This window comes from Rhamphochromis longiceps, linkage group LG12, assembly GCF_057381845.1.
Source record: "Rhamphochromis longiceps isolate RC_006_pf linkage group LG12, R_longiceps_female_GT1.1, whole genome shotgun sequence".
NCBI lineage: Eukaryota > Metazoa > Chordata > Actinopteri > Cichliformes > Cichlidae > Rhamphochromis > Rhamphochromis longiceps.
The window spans coordinates 41,970,303-41,983,156 of NC_140568.1; the positions used below are offsets into that span (position 1 = coordinate 41,970,303).

The following is a 12,854-nucleotide window of genomic DNA, read 5'->3' on the forward strand; positions in this document are numbered from 1 at the left end:
GATGTGTATTGTTTTTTTTTTATAAAGATGATACTGCCCTGTCAGTCAAGCCCTGAGGAAAAACGCAGTTTACCTTCAGTTTAAAATCAACACAAGTGAACTGATGGAAAACGCTGCACCCTAATGAGTCACCAGATTTGCATTTCTCCTGCATATTTCCACACATTGCCCTGGATCTTTATTTCATTTGCATTTTGGTCATGTTCAGTGAGGTATATGCGATGCTGTTTGGAACTAAACAGCTAAAAAAAGAAATCAAAGATCTCAAGAGGAAGAAAAAGTGAGAAACTACAAAATAGGCGCCCACTTATGCTAATGCATTTCTAACCACACTGGTTCGGTTGTTATTACACTGCTGCATTACAAGTGGGAGGATTTAAGTTATGTATTTTCACACATTAACATTATTTCTCGGAAAGCTTCATGTTTTAAACATACTAAACGAACGAATCTCTGGTTCAGTTTCATGATGAGGTTTTACACTGAGGTAATATTTAGATTGTCAGATCTATCCAATACATTTGTCAAAGTATAATAAACCAAACGGCAGCCTCTGGCTTTGTTCGTTTGTTTTTCCCCAAAGCCTTTTAGTGAGCACAGACAACTGAGAAACTGATGTCAGCTTGTAGTCAGTTTTAGTCAGCTGTTGGTCACTCTTAATCCTTTTATTTTGTTCATCTTATTCATTGCATTATTATTGTCTATTTTACTCATGTTTTAATATTTAATATATATACTGATTTATTTTTATCGTCTTTTTCATTTATGTATTCATTTTATTGTTATTTATATTTGTTTCCTTGTCTGCTTAATGTATGGTTTTTAACTGCTATCTCTGTTTTATTATTGGAAAGCACTTTGGTCAACTTTGCTGTTTTTAAAGTGCTATATAAATAAAGTTGGATTGGATTGATGTCCCACACAGATATAATCCCTGTCCCACATATAGTTTGTTCAGACCTGCTTACCCTACACTTATCATCTGCTATATCTAGAGGGGTTAAGGTTTAGGCAAGCCTGTGGTTATCTGGTTTAAGTTTTTTTGGTTAGAGTTCTTCACCAACTTTGCTCAGCAAAACAAATCTTCATAGTTCATGCAGGTTTTCCGAGAGTGTGAGCCTAGGCTCTGAAAAATGTTTGTCCTGTCCACGTCTGACAGCTTTTTGATCTTCTTACTTATTTCTGAATAGCTGCCTTTAACTCAGAAAGTCCGATTACTGCCTACAGCGCAGCGTTTCCTCTGACAGGTACTTACACTCCATTCTTCTAAACCTGGCATCTGCCCAGGTGAGTCATACTATATTTCTGAAGCAGGTCCGATATTAACCAAGTGTAAGAAGGAAAAGAAGAGAAAAACGAACTTCCCCACCGTCATCGCACATTCACACCTTTCATATCACGTCACTTTACAACAAAACACGCATCAGCATTTTCCCCTGCCAAAACTCTCCGGGCGATCCAGTTCTCAGCGCTGAACAAATGGCTTTGTGGCAGAGATAAGATAACTCAGGCGTCAGGGATTATTGACTGTGCAGCCTATAACTGAATATAAAACTAAAATGGTATTGATTTGGGCCCTTAGAGTCCCTCTTTATGGCGCAGTTACCATTTTTGAAGCACATGAAAAGGGATTCTAGAGTTATAAATGCCCTGCACACAATCAGGATGGTGGTATTCTCCTGTGTGCTGGATTTATACGAGACATTATCCTATATCATGCTTTCTTTCTCTGCTTCCCCTGCGATACATGAAATAGAAACTTATTTAATGAGAGTCATACAAGAAAATCAAGACACTAATGTGCCTCGGTGGAAGTAAATGAAATGTATTTCTTAGGGAGTCTGAGAGCGGGGATGGCGCCAGAGCTGACGGAAGAGCATACGCATGACATCATCTTTATTGGAAGTTACAGGTGTAATAAAAGCAGATGTAGAAGCTGTATGGTCCTGTGAGGCTGATCTCACCTCCACTAGCCCTCCTGTTGTGTGCACTCCCACCCCTTACTTCAGTGTTCCGGTCACAATTGGCCAGTCAGTTTTAACAGCTCTTAAATTAACATAAGAAACATTTTTCACCACCAAATTCAGTTCAGTGGGTAGTTCAATCGTTCAGTGGGCCATTCAGTGGGTCAGAGGCCGGGGGGGGTAACAAAGAGATGTAACAAAGTTGAACGAAACAGGTGCTCATCACTTTTATATGTTCAAGTGCATAGTGTGGAGGATATCATAAGGCCTTGAGGCAATCCAATGTAAAACACAATGTTTATGAGTTTTTAAATTTGTAAATCGATCAGATTTGACCCAAACACAACAGGAAGACATGGATTTAAACATGCAGCTATTAAAGAAGCCCTACTTCCTTCTTTCCTCTGAAGTTGTGGTTAGCTCAGTCCCCTGAAAACAGTCCCTGTTTGACACCTCAGAATTATGGTGGGGAGTAGTCTTTTACCTAGAGCTGTGCGATATGACCAAAATCTCATCTCCCGATATAAGACATCTATCATCCCGATAACGATATAAATCACAAAAATGTAACATTTTCTGTAAATTCTGTTAATCTCGGGCAGCTCGACTTGCATTAAGTGTTTAAACTTGGCGCTGTGTACCTGGAGTCGAGATTTTTAACCGATGCATGAAACGATACATTTTTAGACACAAGTTGTAACGGCCGCCGTTTTCTTTGTGAGTATTTATTACACAGCGTGCTGCGGGGAAAAGCCTGTTCTAACGTTTGCATCTAAGGTTTATTTTCCAGCACCTGACGCCTCTTTTTTGCTTCTCATCCGTAAACACTCTGCACACTCTTTCACGGGATTTAATTTATTTTGAAAAGTCTCAACAGGATCTTGAGCTTTACTGTGAAAGGTTAATATGCAAAACAAAGAAGCGGACGGCGGAGCCACGCCATTGTTTTACCGTCGTGGTTGCTAACGACAATGCGTATAAACAGGCGCTTGTCCGTCCGTAATGTGGTTATATGAAATATAAGAGAAAGAGAGAACTTTAACAAATTAATATAGCCACTACAGCGACCATCAAAACGATGACAAAATATTGCCGTAAACAGTTTATTTTGCAACATCACGAAACAAAAGATAGCGTAAAATAAAACGATAGATGTTTTTATATCATCATCCGATATATATCATTATATCGAACAGCCCTACTTTTAACTGCTTTTGAAATACTTCTTGGTGTACATTATTGTGACAATTAGCTGAAATAGCCTGTTTTAAATCAGTGGTTAACCAGAAAGAAAGAACCCATTACAGCTACCCATTACCTGACAGTTTTCCCAACAATATTAAATTCTCATATTAGTTTCAGTTAGTCCTGAAACATAGTGGATGTTGGACTCTACCAGGGCCGCCCTCTGTCACCAATTTTGTGGATATAATCACTTTTGTACTTGGTCTCAATATCTTTATGGTGAGAATTATCTAGTAAGGGGAGGTTGGAGCAGGAGATTGACAGATGGATTGGTGTAGTGTCGACAGTCAGGCTGATGCTGTGCTGACCTGTTGTGGTAAAAACAAAAAGAGTGAAGGCAAAACTGTTGATTTGCAGGTTCATCTAAACCCTCGCCACAAGATGGACGGACTACCTAAACTATGGTATGGTTTCATGAGCTGGGAAGATCCTTCAGATGCTCCAGTGTTCCTGTTGTAGCTGCTTCACAAAGCAGAAGACAAACATTTGCTGATGCTGCTGAGAGCCACTGAACAACGTTTGAAAGGAAGTGAGAGGAGCTGGAAATCTGGATATTTTTAGATCTAAATTAAATTAATATAATTTAATAATTTCTATACTTTATTTCTATCATTCTTTCGTTCAGTTTTCCTGTTTTAATATAATCAATATGTCATTTTAATGTTATTTTTATGTTTTTATGTTTCCTGAAAGCAAGTTCTGTTTTATTATTTTAACTACCTATTTTTTATTGTTAAATAGTTTTTTGCTGTGCACAGACTCCGATCAATTTTACTTTTGTCCGTTGCTTGAAAAGCATTTTTAATTCCATCTGATTTGTCTGAAAAGTGCTAAAGACATAAAAAACAAAACACGAGACTAAAACACTAAATCAGGAAACAATTCAGCGTCATTTTGTAATGACACTCACAGTAATTATAGTATTTATGCATCAAATGCAGTGCATTCAATTCGCCTGAGCTGCAATTATCTGTGAGTACTTCCCTGGAGCAAAATGTAAAAAAAAAATTAAAAAAAATAACACAATAAAGTAATAACCCTTTTCACAATGCCATGTCAATTGACTTCCACATTTAGCAATTTAATTACAAGTCAATGCTTTTATTCAACCTGTAAAATAACTATGATTCCCTGAGGGTCTAATTATGATGTAAGGTCATCTATTTAATGTTTTCTAATGCAGATATTCAAAAAGACCTCTGTAAGTTCACATGTTGCTTCCTACAATCACACCTCGACTGTTTGCACTGCTAAAAATCAAGTACACAGTACTCAGTCCTGTCTATTTTCTCCATTTTCTCCGATTAACTGGTTTCAAGGTAAAAAAGTAACCAATACGTGAAATGAGAAAGTGCTACATGGCAAATGATAATAAAAAAACAAACCAGTTGTGCATTCAAAGCTGGGAAAAAAGTTATATTTCAACTAAACTGAGCAACACAATCAGCAGTAACCCATTTTAAACCGCTCGTATTCCTGCTGGCCTTCAGCATCAGCACTTGACAGATGCTTGAAAAGAGACAATCGCAGCATCTGTCGCCGTAGGCGCCAACGTTTCTTAAATGCGTTTCCATGGACGGATTTTATTCTCAGTTGACCACGCAGAAAAGAAAAGAAAAAAAAAAGAACACGATCCCATGTCTTTCATTTCATTGTTGGCATGCTGTGTTTCTATGGTGATGCATTCATGTGTGCAGGCCTATTTTAAACCTCACATGTTCGGCTCCAGCACAATCATGATGCAAAAAAACTCTCGCAGCTGTAAGTTTTGAGTGAAAGCGTTCCACAAACACTCCTTTATTTGAAACTCAGATCTTTCTTCATCACTGGCTCAGAAGCTGATTGTCTTTACTTTAAAAGTCAAGCTTTAAAAAAAAAGAAAGAGAGAGAAGAGAAGAGGGCAAGAGAGCAAGAGGTATCAGGCTGGCCAGAGTGAAAGTACCGTTGGGAACTCTCATAGAGAGGAACTACAACAAGCCCTTTGCAAGAATTTGGCCGATTCCATCTGTTTATTATCTTTACGATAAAACAGAGACTGAAGTAAAAGTCTACGGAGCTCCAGATTGTTGCAGAGTTCATTAATCTTTATACTAAAATGTTGAGATGAAGAACCAACAGTCTTTCAGGAGATCTATTGTGATCATTTGCAACTTTGTATATTTCATTCTTAGACTGTATTTGCCTTCTTCAGTGGTTCACAGGTCAAGTTAAACATAATTTTGTAGCTTTACATCAAATTTCTTCTGACTGGCTGCTCCTTGCAAACTGAAGGTTTGAACAGCAGGTGCCTAGATCTAAGTGTGAACCTGTGTTCCTGAGAGGACCATATTAGGATATCCTCTCTCTAATAACAGTAACACTTCTTACAGTGTGCAGCTGTACTGCAGATTTAGGTCACTTTCAGAAAACCAAACCCACATGCTCTTAATCTCTACACACACCTGACTCATCACTATCTCCCATCATGCACCTGAGGCCACTGGCATAAGTGGGAAATACAGACCTGTATCTTAGCACCCATCTTGGCTGAGTCACTTTTGCCAGAGTCTGAGTCGCACACATGGAAACGTTAAAGCAGTAACTGAAACAAGTAACTGAAAGAAAGAGCTGAGTAACAACTGAATACTGGTCAATTAAAAGGAGTTAAACTGGGAGAAACACGTAATTTTTACAGGTACAACCTGTTGGTCTGTATCTCCAGCAGATGCGAACATTTCTGCAAAAACATCACAAATAACTTGCAAAATCTGGCAAATCTAGAAGGAACAGCTGCATATGTATGGGACTGGACTCTCTGTGCTTTTGAATACTGATGAAAGGAGAGTCCCTCAAGATCCAACACAGACCAGGAGAAACAGAGTGTGACAGAGAGAGACGGACAGCAGGAGAATAAAAGGAGGCATCTCTGTCTGATGGCTGCTCTCGTGTGAACTCACAACTGAGAGGAAAAGCCTCAATTGCCCAAAGGAGTTGTGTAACAGTGATGGTAGCGCAGGATGGACCGAGGTAATCTGAGGCTCCGTGTGTGCGTGTGAGAAAGAGAAGAAATAATGTAGAAATGTTTTTTGGAAGCTATGAGTATAAGAATTAGAGCTCGTAGGGGCAGGTTGTGTGTATGTACGTGTGTGTGTATGTACGTGTGTGTGTGTGTGTGTGTGTGTGTGTGTGTGTGTGTGTGTGTGTGTGTGTGTGTGTGTGTGTCCTGACTATGCAGAAATGATGACCCCGGTATTTCTGTGGCCCAGAAGTGCCAAAAGGCATCTTTTATTAACTAGAGTTTGGCTGAGCTTGACCCATTTGAGATTAGGTTGTGTGTGTCTCTGTTTCACCGTGTTTATTTTCTTGTGTGTTTGCGTACATGTGTGTGTGGACATGAGCCAGCCGTGCATGTCCGCACACGTGCACGTACGAGTGGGGCTAAATCTTGTTGCCATTTTACATCTCCAAACAATGCGCGTCATCAAAAACTGTAATTAAAAGTCGATTTTTTTCCCCCTCAGATTTTGTTTACCCTTCCACTATCTCCTCCATGCTGACTTCTCATCTTGTAAATATGCCTGTTTATAATCTATAGCCTGCAGCCCAGATAGGTAAAAACTCATTTCATTAACAAGGAAGAAGGAGGACAACATCAGAGGACACACACACACAAACTAATCTTACATTTTCTATTTATCTTCTGTCACTTTGCCTGCCAAAGACAAGCAGCGTATTTTGGGGACAATGAAGGAGACGAGTGGGGAGGAAGTGAAGCGTAAGCTGGTGTTTATGAGAAAAGATCTCATGAAAATTCACCGTTATCTCCATGGATTTTTCTCTGAAACCGGGAGCCACAAACTTTTATCCAGTAACTTGTAGGAGGGGAAGGGTCTAGTTAGGAATGTGTTTTTCTCTACTTTAAATTCCTATTTTAACTCACTTTATTCTGCAGATTTAGGTTATGGCCACCATTATTTTTTTATTTTGATTTATTTGTTACACATTGGTGTAAAAATGTGTCTCTAAAAACTCAGCTTGTTTTCATTCCTATCAGATTTTGCTGTTTTGTCAAAGCCAATTACACCTCACAGTGCTTTGGCCTCAGTGCAGTGATGCATCAGGAATGATAATAGTGGATTCACACAGAATTCCTCAAATACACCTGCTTGTAAGGACCATTCACTATTACAGTTTATACTGAACTTTGTTCACTGAGCAATTTTTAAAAACCATTTTATGACCAAGCATTATGTTTCAATGTGGAGAGTTAACATTGTGAAAGGCACGCATTATAACCTACACTACAGCCGTTTCCTCCATCTGTGCAGCAAAAGATTATTAGTTCCATTTGTCACAGTTTCTTTTGATAAATGGGGATGAAAATGTATGCAAAAATATATTATATGCATGATAACCGTCAGCTCAGTGAAAACAAGCTACCATATAAAAGCCTTTTTATTGCATTTGTGGTTTATTTCGAGACAGCTGATTGGCTAACTAGAGCAGCTGCTATAATTCACATTATCGAATTAATCCTGCAGATTTTTCAGTTTCAGTCTGTCAGTAGGTTTGATTATTTGATGCCGGGGAGTTAATCAGCAACAAAAATCAGTTGTGATGCACTTACTGGTATTTTTATTTGTCTATAGGTTTGATGAATTTAATGCCAACATTTAGAGAACTGGAAATAAGGGAAAGTCTATTATAAGTGTCTTTTTATTCATACTAAAGGTCTCTTTGAACATCAGAGGTTTTCAGCACACTCAATAGATGTTATTAGCTGCAGTCAGTCCCTTGCTATCACTGCAGCCTCAAACTAACAGGGTCTGTATGTTTTCCTTTGTAACCAGTGATAACACAGATCTGTGCGAAGGAGTCGAACTTGAAAACTAACCGTGCACTACTCAGTGAGTGGGTGTCCTCACACACACAATTAGGATAATATTAACTGAGCTGACAACAACAAGATTGTCCCATTTTCACCTAATGTAACTTTTGTGATTTGATCAGACTGATGAAATCTAATTATTGGATCCTTAAGTGGATGGTATGTGAGTGAAACCTCCACCATGCCTCCATCCACTTTATGCTTATACTTAGTAGAGAGTCGATAGAGGATACTGCTTACAGGTGATATGTATAAAAATGATAACAACTGATGTAAGAATTTCAATAGGGTGTTTAGATCTGAAATAAGTGTTCTGGGAAAAAAAGGACAAAACCTGCTTTATGTCCAACTGTTCCCGTGGATATTGAAGATAAATTATCTAGAAGCCTGCAGAGTGAAATACAGTACAAGTACTTCATCGAGGAGTTTTCGGTGGCTACCCAAAAACTCAGTATGGAAAAATGAGATTTCATTTACTCAGAATAATGGACATTTTTCTTCAGCTAAATAGTTGTAATTAACGTTAAAAAGCACAGATTTCTGCCCAGTAATACAACACAGACCTATCGCCCTGACTGTATGTACTCACGAGTGTAGTCGCCCTGCTAAAGGCTTAAGCTAAGCCAGGAAAAACCCTGAAGTAGAAAGTGAAACCAACTCTAAGAGCATCTATTTTACAAAGATGACTGGCATTTCTGATGAATAATGCAGATTACTGGAGCTTCAGACACGCAGGAATTGGTATGTCTCTATGTGTGATCATGCAAAGCTAAGCGGGCAGAGCAAGGGACTCTCCCTGCCAAGGTTGGTAGTTCTACTCCCATGGGTGCCACTCGGAGTGAAAAAACAGCGTGTTTGATGAAAGCTTTGCGCAAATGGCATATAAATGAGCATTAAACCATCTGTACTCTCTCTCACACACATTTACACACAGTCTGACTTACTGACGCACTCTCCAGAGATAGCATTAAGGAAATGCCCCTCTTGGCAGTTTGCCCTGCAGTGGCCACTCTGCAGGGACACCAGCGGGGGGCAGGCGATGCAGTCGGCCTGGGAGGGACCGGAGCAGGTCTGGCAGGAGGGATGGCATGCTGAGAGAGAGGGGGACAAAGACAGGTGATGACATACTACATATGCGCATGGAAACTCACAACACCACAGTTCAACTGGACTGCTTGGACGTGTTAGTGCTGTTGGAACACTCCGGTGGTCACTAAAAACAATGAAGTCTTTGGTTTGGAGTCTTCCTGCATACTGCATAGTGTTCATTTCTTATGTTACGATGCCATGCAGAGCAGGGACATAACTACTTTGTGACTGACAGGTCGCTGCCAGGCTCGGCTCAGCAGGCAATATCCTCCGTTTTTTCACTCAGTCAGACCGGCCACGAGGTACAGGGTGTGTATCCTTGATATACAGTTTGTAGGTTGTTCATTAGCCACTCTTTAATTTTGCCTCATGCATGGTGCAGGGTGGATGGTGTACAGCAGGTTTGTCAGAGCTTAATTTCTTGTTGGCTTTTAACAAACAGCTGGCTTCAGGAGATGGAGACAGAGCTGATGGAATAAAGCACTGCAGAGTTGATGCTAATGCTTTCTGGCTTTGTCGTTATGAGCCACAACTTTCACATTACACGTCATTTGGTGCATTTAAGCAACACACAGCGTTTTTATTGCCTCACATTAAAAGTCACCAACGCCACTTGTATTCTCATCTACACTGAAACACAATTCTTCTTCTGGGTACTTTCTAATGAGCCAGTCAGTACTGAAGGAGATAAGGCCAAGTCAGCAAGCAGAGCCCATTTATTGTGTAATCCAAGACGATGTGAGTTCATCGCTCTTCTTAACTGTCTTGGTATCCATCTTCATCGGTCAATTACTGAAGCCAGGTTTAAATATGTGATCCACTGAGGTCTTCAAAAAGTTTTTTTCTTGTTGTTTTTTTTCAAGATAAACAATAAAATTTAGCACATTTAAAAAAGACCAAAGAATAAAGCTGGTAAATGGAAGATAGGAAGGGTCATCTTGTTTCAAATGAGGTCAGAGTCAATACACCGAGCTGAGGTAATGAGTTGGAGATTAGAGCAAATGGATTTTCATTAAGTAGGCGAGTCACAGAGGGGCGGGGGATAGATGGGGAGAAGAGCCCAGCTAAGGTTAACATGTGTTCACTAAGAGCCACACTGAGGAATGAGAGTCATTTAATGGGTCAGATATATAAAGTTTGGACAAACATAGTAATAAATTCTGATTACCGCTCTGCAAGACAGCTACATGCATCCAAATCACAGTTACCTGTAGCACTCGCATACATTTCACAGCTAGGATATTTATAGGATACTTACAGGATATTTATCAAAACCAAATAAATCTGTGTATGTAAGATAAAAATGATGAATTTTTTATTTTATTCTTTCACATGTCTGTAAGTCTTGCCAGTTCGGCTTTACAGGCAAAACCATCACAACTTATTAGCTGTATAAATCTTTGATCCTGTGCTTCGGTGGTGCTGTGGCTTAGTTGGTTAAAGCACCTGTCTAGTAAACAGGAGATCTTGGGTTTGAATCCTAGCAGTGCCTTTGGGGCAGGGATAGCTCAGTAGGTGGAATTGTCACCCCATGATCGGAAGGTCGGGGGTTCGAATCCACTGAACGGGTACCCCTGAGCAAGGTACCGTCCCTACACACTGCTCCCCGGTGTGCCTGCTTAGTGGCTGCCCACTGCTTCACTGAGTGAATGGGTCAAATGCAAAGAGAGTAATTTTTTTTGGGTCATACTGAATAAAACACTAGTTATTAGCCTTGTGTTGATGTGGTCCTGAGAACCAGCACCCATCTCTTTTCTCAGTCTCGGGTTTTAAACACCGGCAAATAAAGGAAATCATGAAACAGGTGAGTGAATCAAGAATAAAGGCCTAGAACAAAGACGGATTTGCCACACGTTTGCCATTGTTTCACTTCCTTTTTTAAGGAGCAGTTAACCTCGAGACCATTTTTGCAAAGGAAAGACTTTTTTTTTGTGTGTTTTACTGTTAAGGTTAGAATCTAGGCTAAGCAATACTATGACACTGAGTGTGACTCAATAGTACAAAAGCAGATATGTGTGTGTGTATGTGCTCTCACCTTGGCATTGGTTGTCCTGAATAAGGAAGCCTTGTGGGCATGTGGGGACACAGCGGCCCTCGTACAGGCTGGACGGGGAGGGACAGGACGTACAGTTGTCTGCAGATGGCCCAGCACACTGCCAGCAGGAGGGATGACACTCTGAAGAGGACACGAAGAGCAGCGACATGGTCACCATGAAAAAAAGAAGTATAAAGGAGAAAGAGTGGAGGAGGCTCAATCCCCAGCTGTGCCTTCTTCACTATAGCACAGCCACAACAGAAAAATGAAAAGATGAGTGGATGGCACTTTTGTTCTAGAAATGGGTTTTGGGAGTTGAATTAAAAGGAGATGGACCAACTTTTGAGATTTTGCTATTGTCACAATAACTAAATCTCAAGAAAAACTTTATCACAAGCTGGAGCCAAACAGTATCCAAGGAACGACTGGAGTTCCTTATGTAAACTTCTGGGACTAACTTTATAAATTGCCCAGCTTACAGTTTTCAACCGATCCTCTCTGCTAACATCGCAAAGCAGTTTTTGCTAAATTCGTACAGTAGCTACGTTACAGTGAAGCGTTACGTCAGCTTGCTGGATGAATATAGTTGGTATCTGCTGTTGTATGCTTCTTAACCTTCAAGTCAAGTCAAGTTTAAAAAACCCCAACTTAGTTTATACAAGCTGTTCTAGCAGGCATATTATTACAGTTTTAAACTACATACCCTATGTACCGAACTGCAACATCACAGTACTGTACAGGATATGTAGGCAAAAGAGTCCTGAAGGCAGATCACTAAGTTCTGCTGATAATTTTAAAACTAAAAGAAAAGAAAATACATGAACCAGAAAACTTTACAAGTGTCTTCAAATGACACAGGTAGTAATTTGAAGTACTAAACCAGGTTGAGGGAAGTGCATTTGTTTGTACACAGTTTATATACAGCCACTTATTTAGGAGTCATGCATTAATGCAACTTAAAACTGAGTCCTGTTTCTTAAATGCTCATCCTTCTCAGGGTCACATAGAACTGAAGCATGCTGACAAAGAGGCAAGAGTCAGGGTACACTAAGACAGAGACTAAGACAGAGACTCCTATTCCTGTAAAGTTATACAGTAAAAAAGAAACACAGCCCATTTGACTGTGTCTGAACTGAATTCAATTTCCACCACTGTTCCTGCTATTTTACTGCCACTTTACTGTACCTTGGTCCTTCCCTGCTGGCATGCAGTAATCTGATTCTCAGGAGCTTTTAGTCAGCTCCGTCAGCCAGAAGTAATGTAACACTCAGATAAGGCCAGCAGCCAGATTCCCCAATCAGAAGTTACGCATTAACACCAGAGTCAGTGCCAGCCCAGAGAGCCTCCTCCAAGGCAGACACACGCCAACCAAGATGCAAATCTATAACATGCTCCACTGTTTAATTTGGACTGCTGAGATCAAAACAAACCTTCCACACGGATCATTGTAAAACACATCAGAAGATTTTAAACTGCATAAATTATAGGTGAACTTTTTTAACCCGTCACGGTATCTCGGCTTCTAAACGAAGGACTAATTAATGAGAACTACAACTAAGAAACTGCTGATGAACAGAAAAGGATCAGCAGATGATCCTGCACAGAAAAGACATCTGTGAGAGCTGCTCATAGGTTACATTTTAAATTATTATTG

At 39.9% G+C, this 12,854-nt stretch overlaps 1 protein-coding gene and 1 non-coding gene across 3 annotated transcripts in view; one reads left to right on the plus strand and one right to left on the minus strand.

Moving 5' to 3' along the window:
* fras1 (Fraser extracellular matrix complex subunit 1) overlaps positions 1 to 12,854 on the minus strand; it is a 306,843-nt gene that overhangs the window by 126,086 nt on the left and 167,903 nt on the right. For both annotated transcript variants that reach the window (XM_085426433.1, XM_085426432.1), the window contains exons 18-19: positions 11,201 to 11,341; positions 9,021 to 9,167 (exon numbers count right to left, since the gene is read on the minus strand). In XM_085426433.1, coding sequence (XP_085282559.1) covers positions 9,021 to 9,167; positions 11,201 to 11,341 — 288 coding nt within the window. The remainder of the gene's footprint in view (positions 1 to 9,020; positions 9,168 to 11,200; positions 11,342 to 12,854) is intronic.
* On the plus strand, positions 10,584 to 10,657 carry trnat-agu (transfer RNA threonine (anticodon AGU)). The gene has a single exon. It is a non-coding gene; the product is annotated as a tRNA-Thr (tRNA).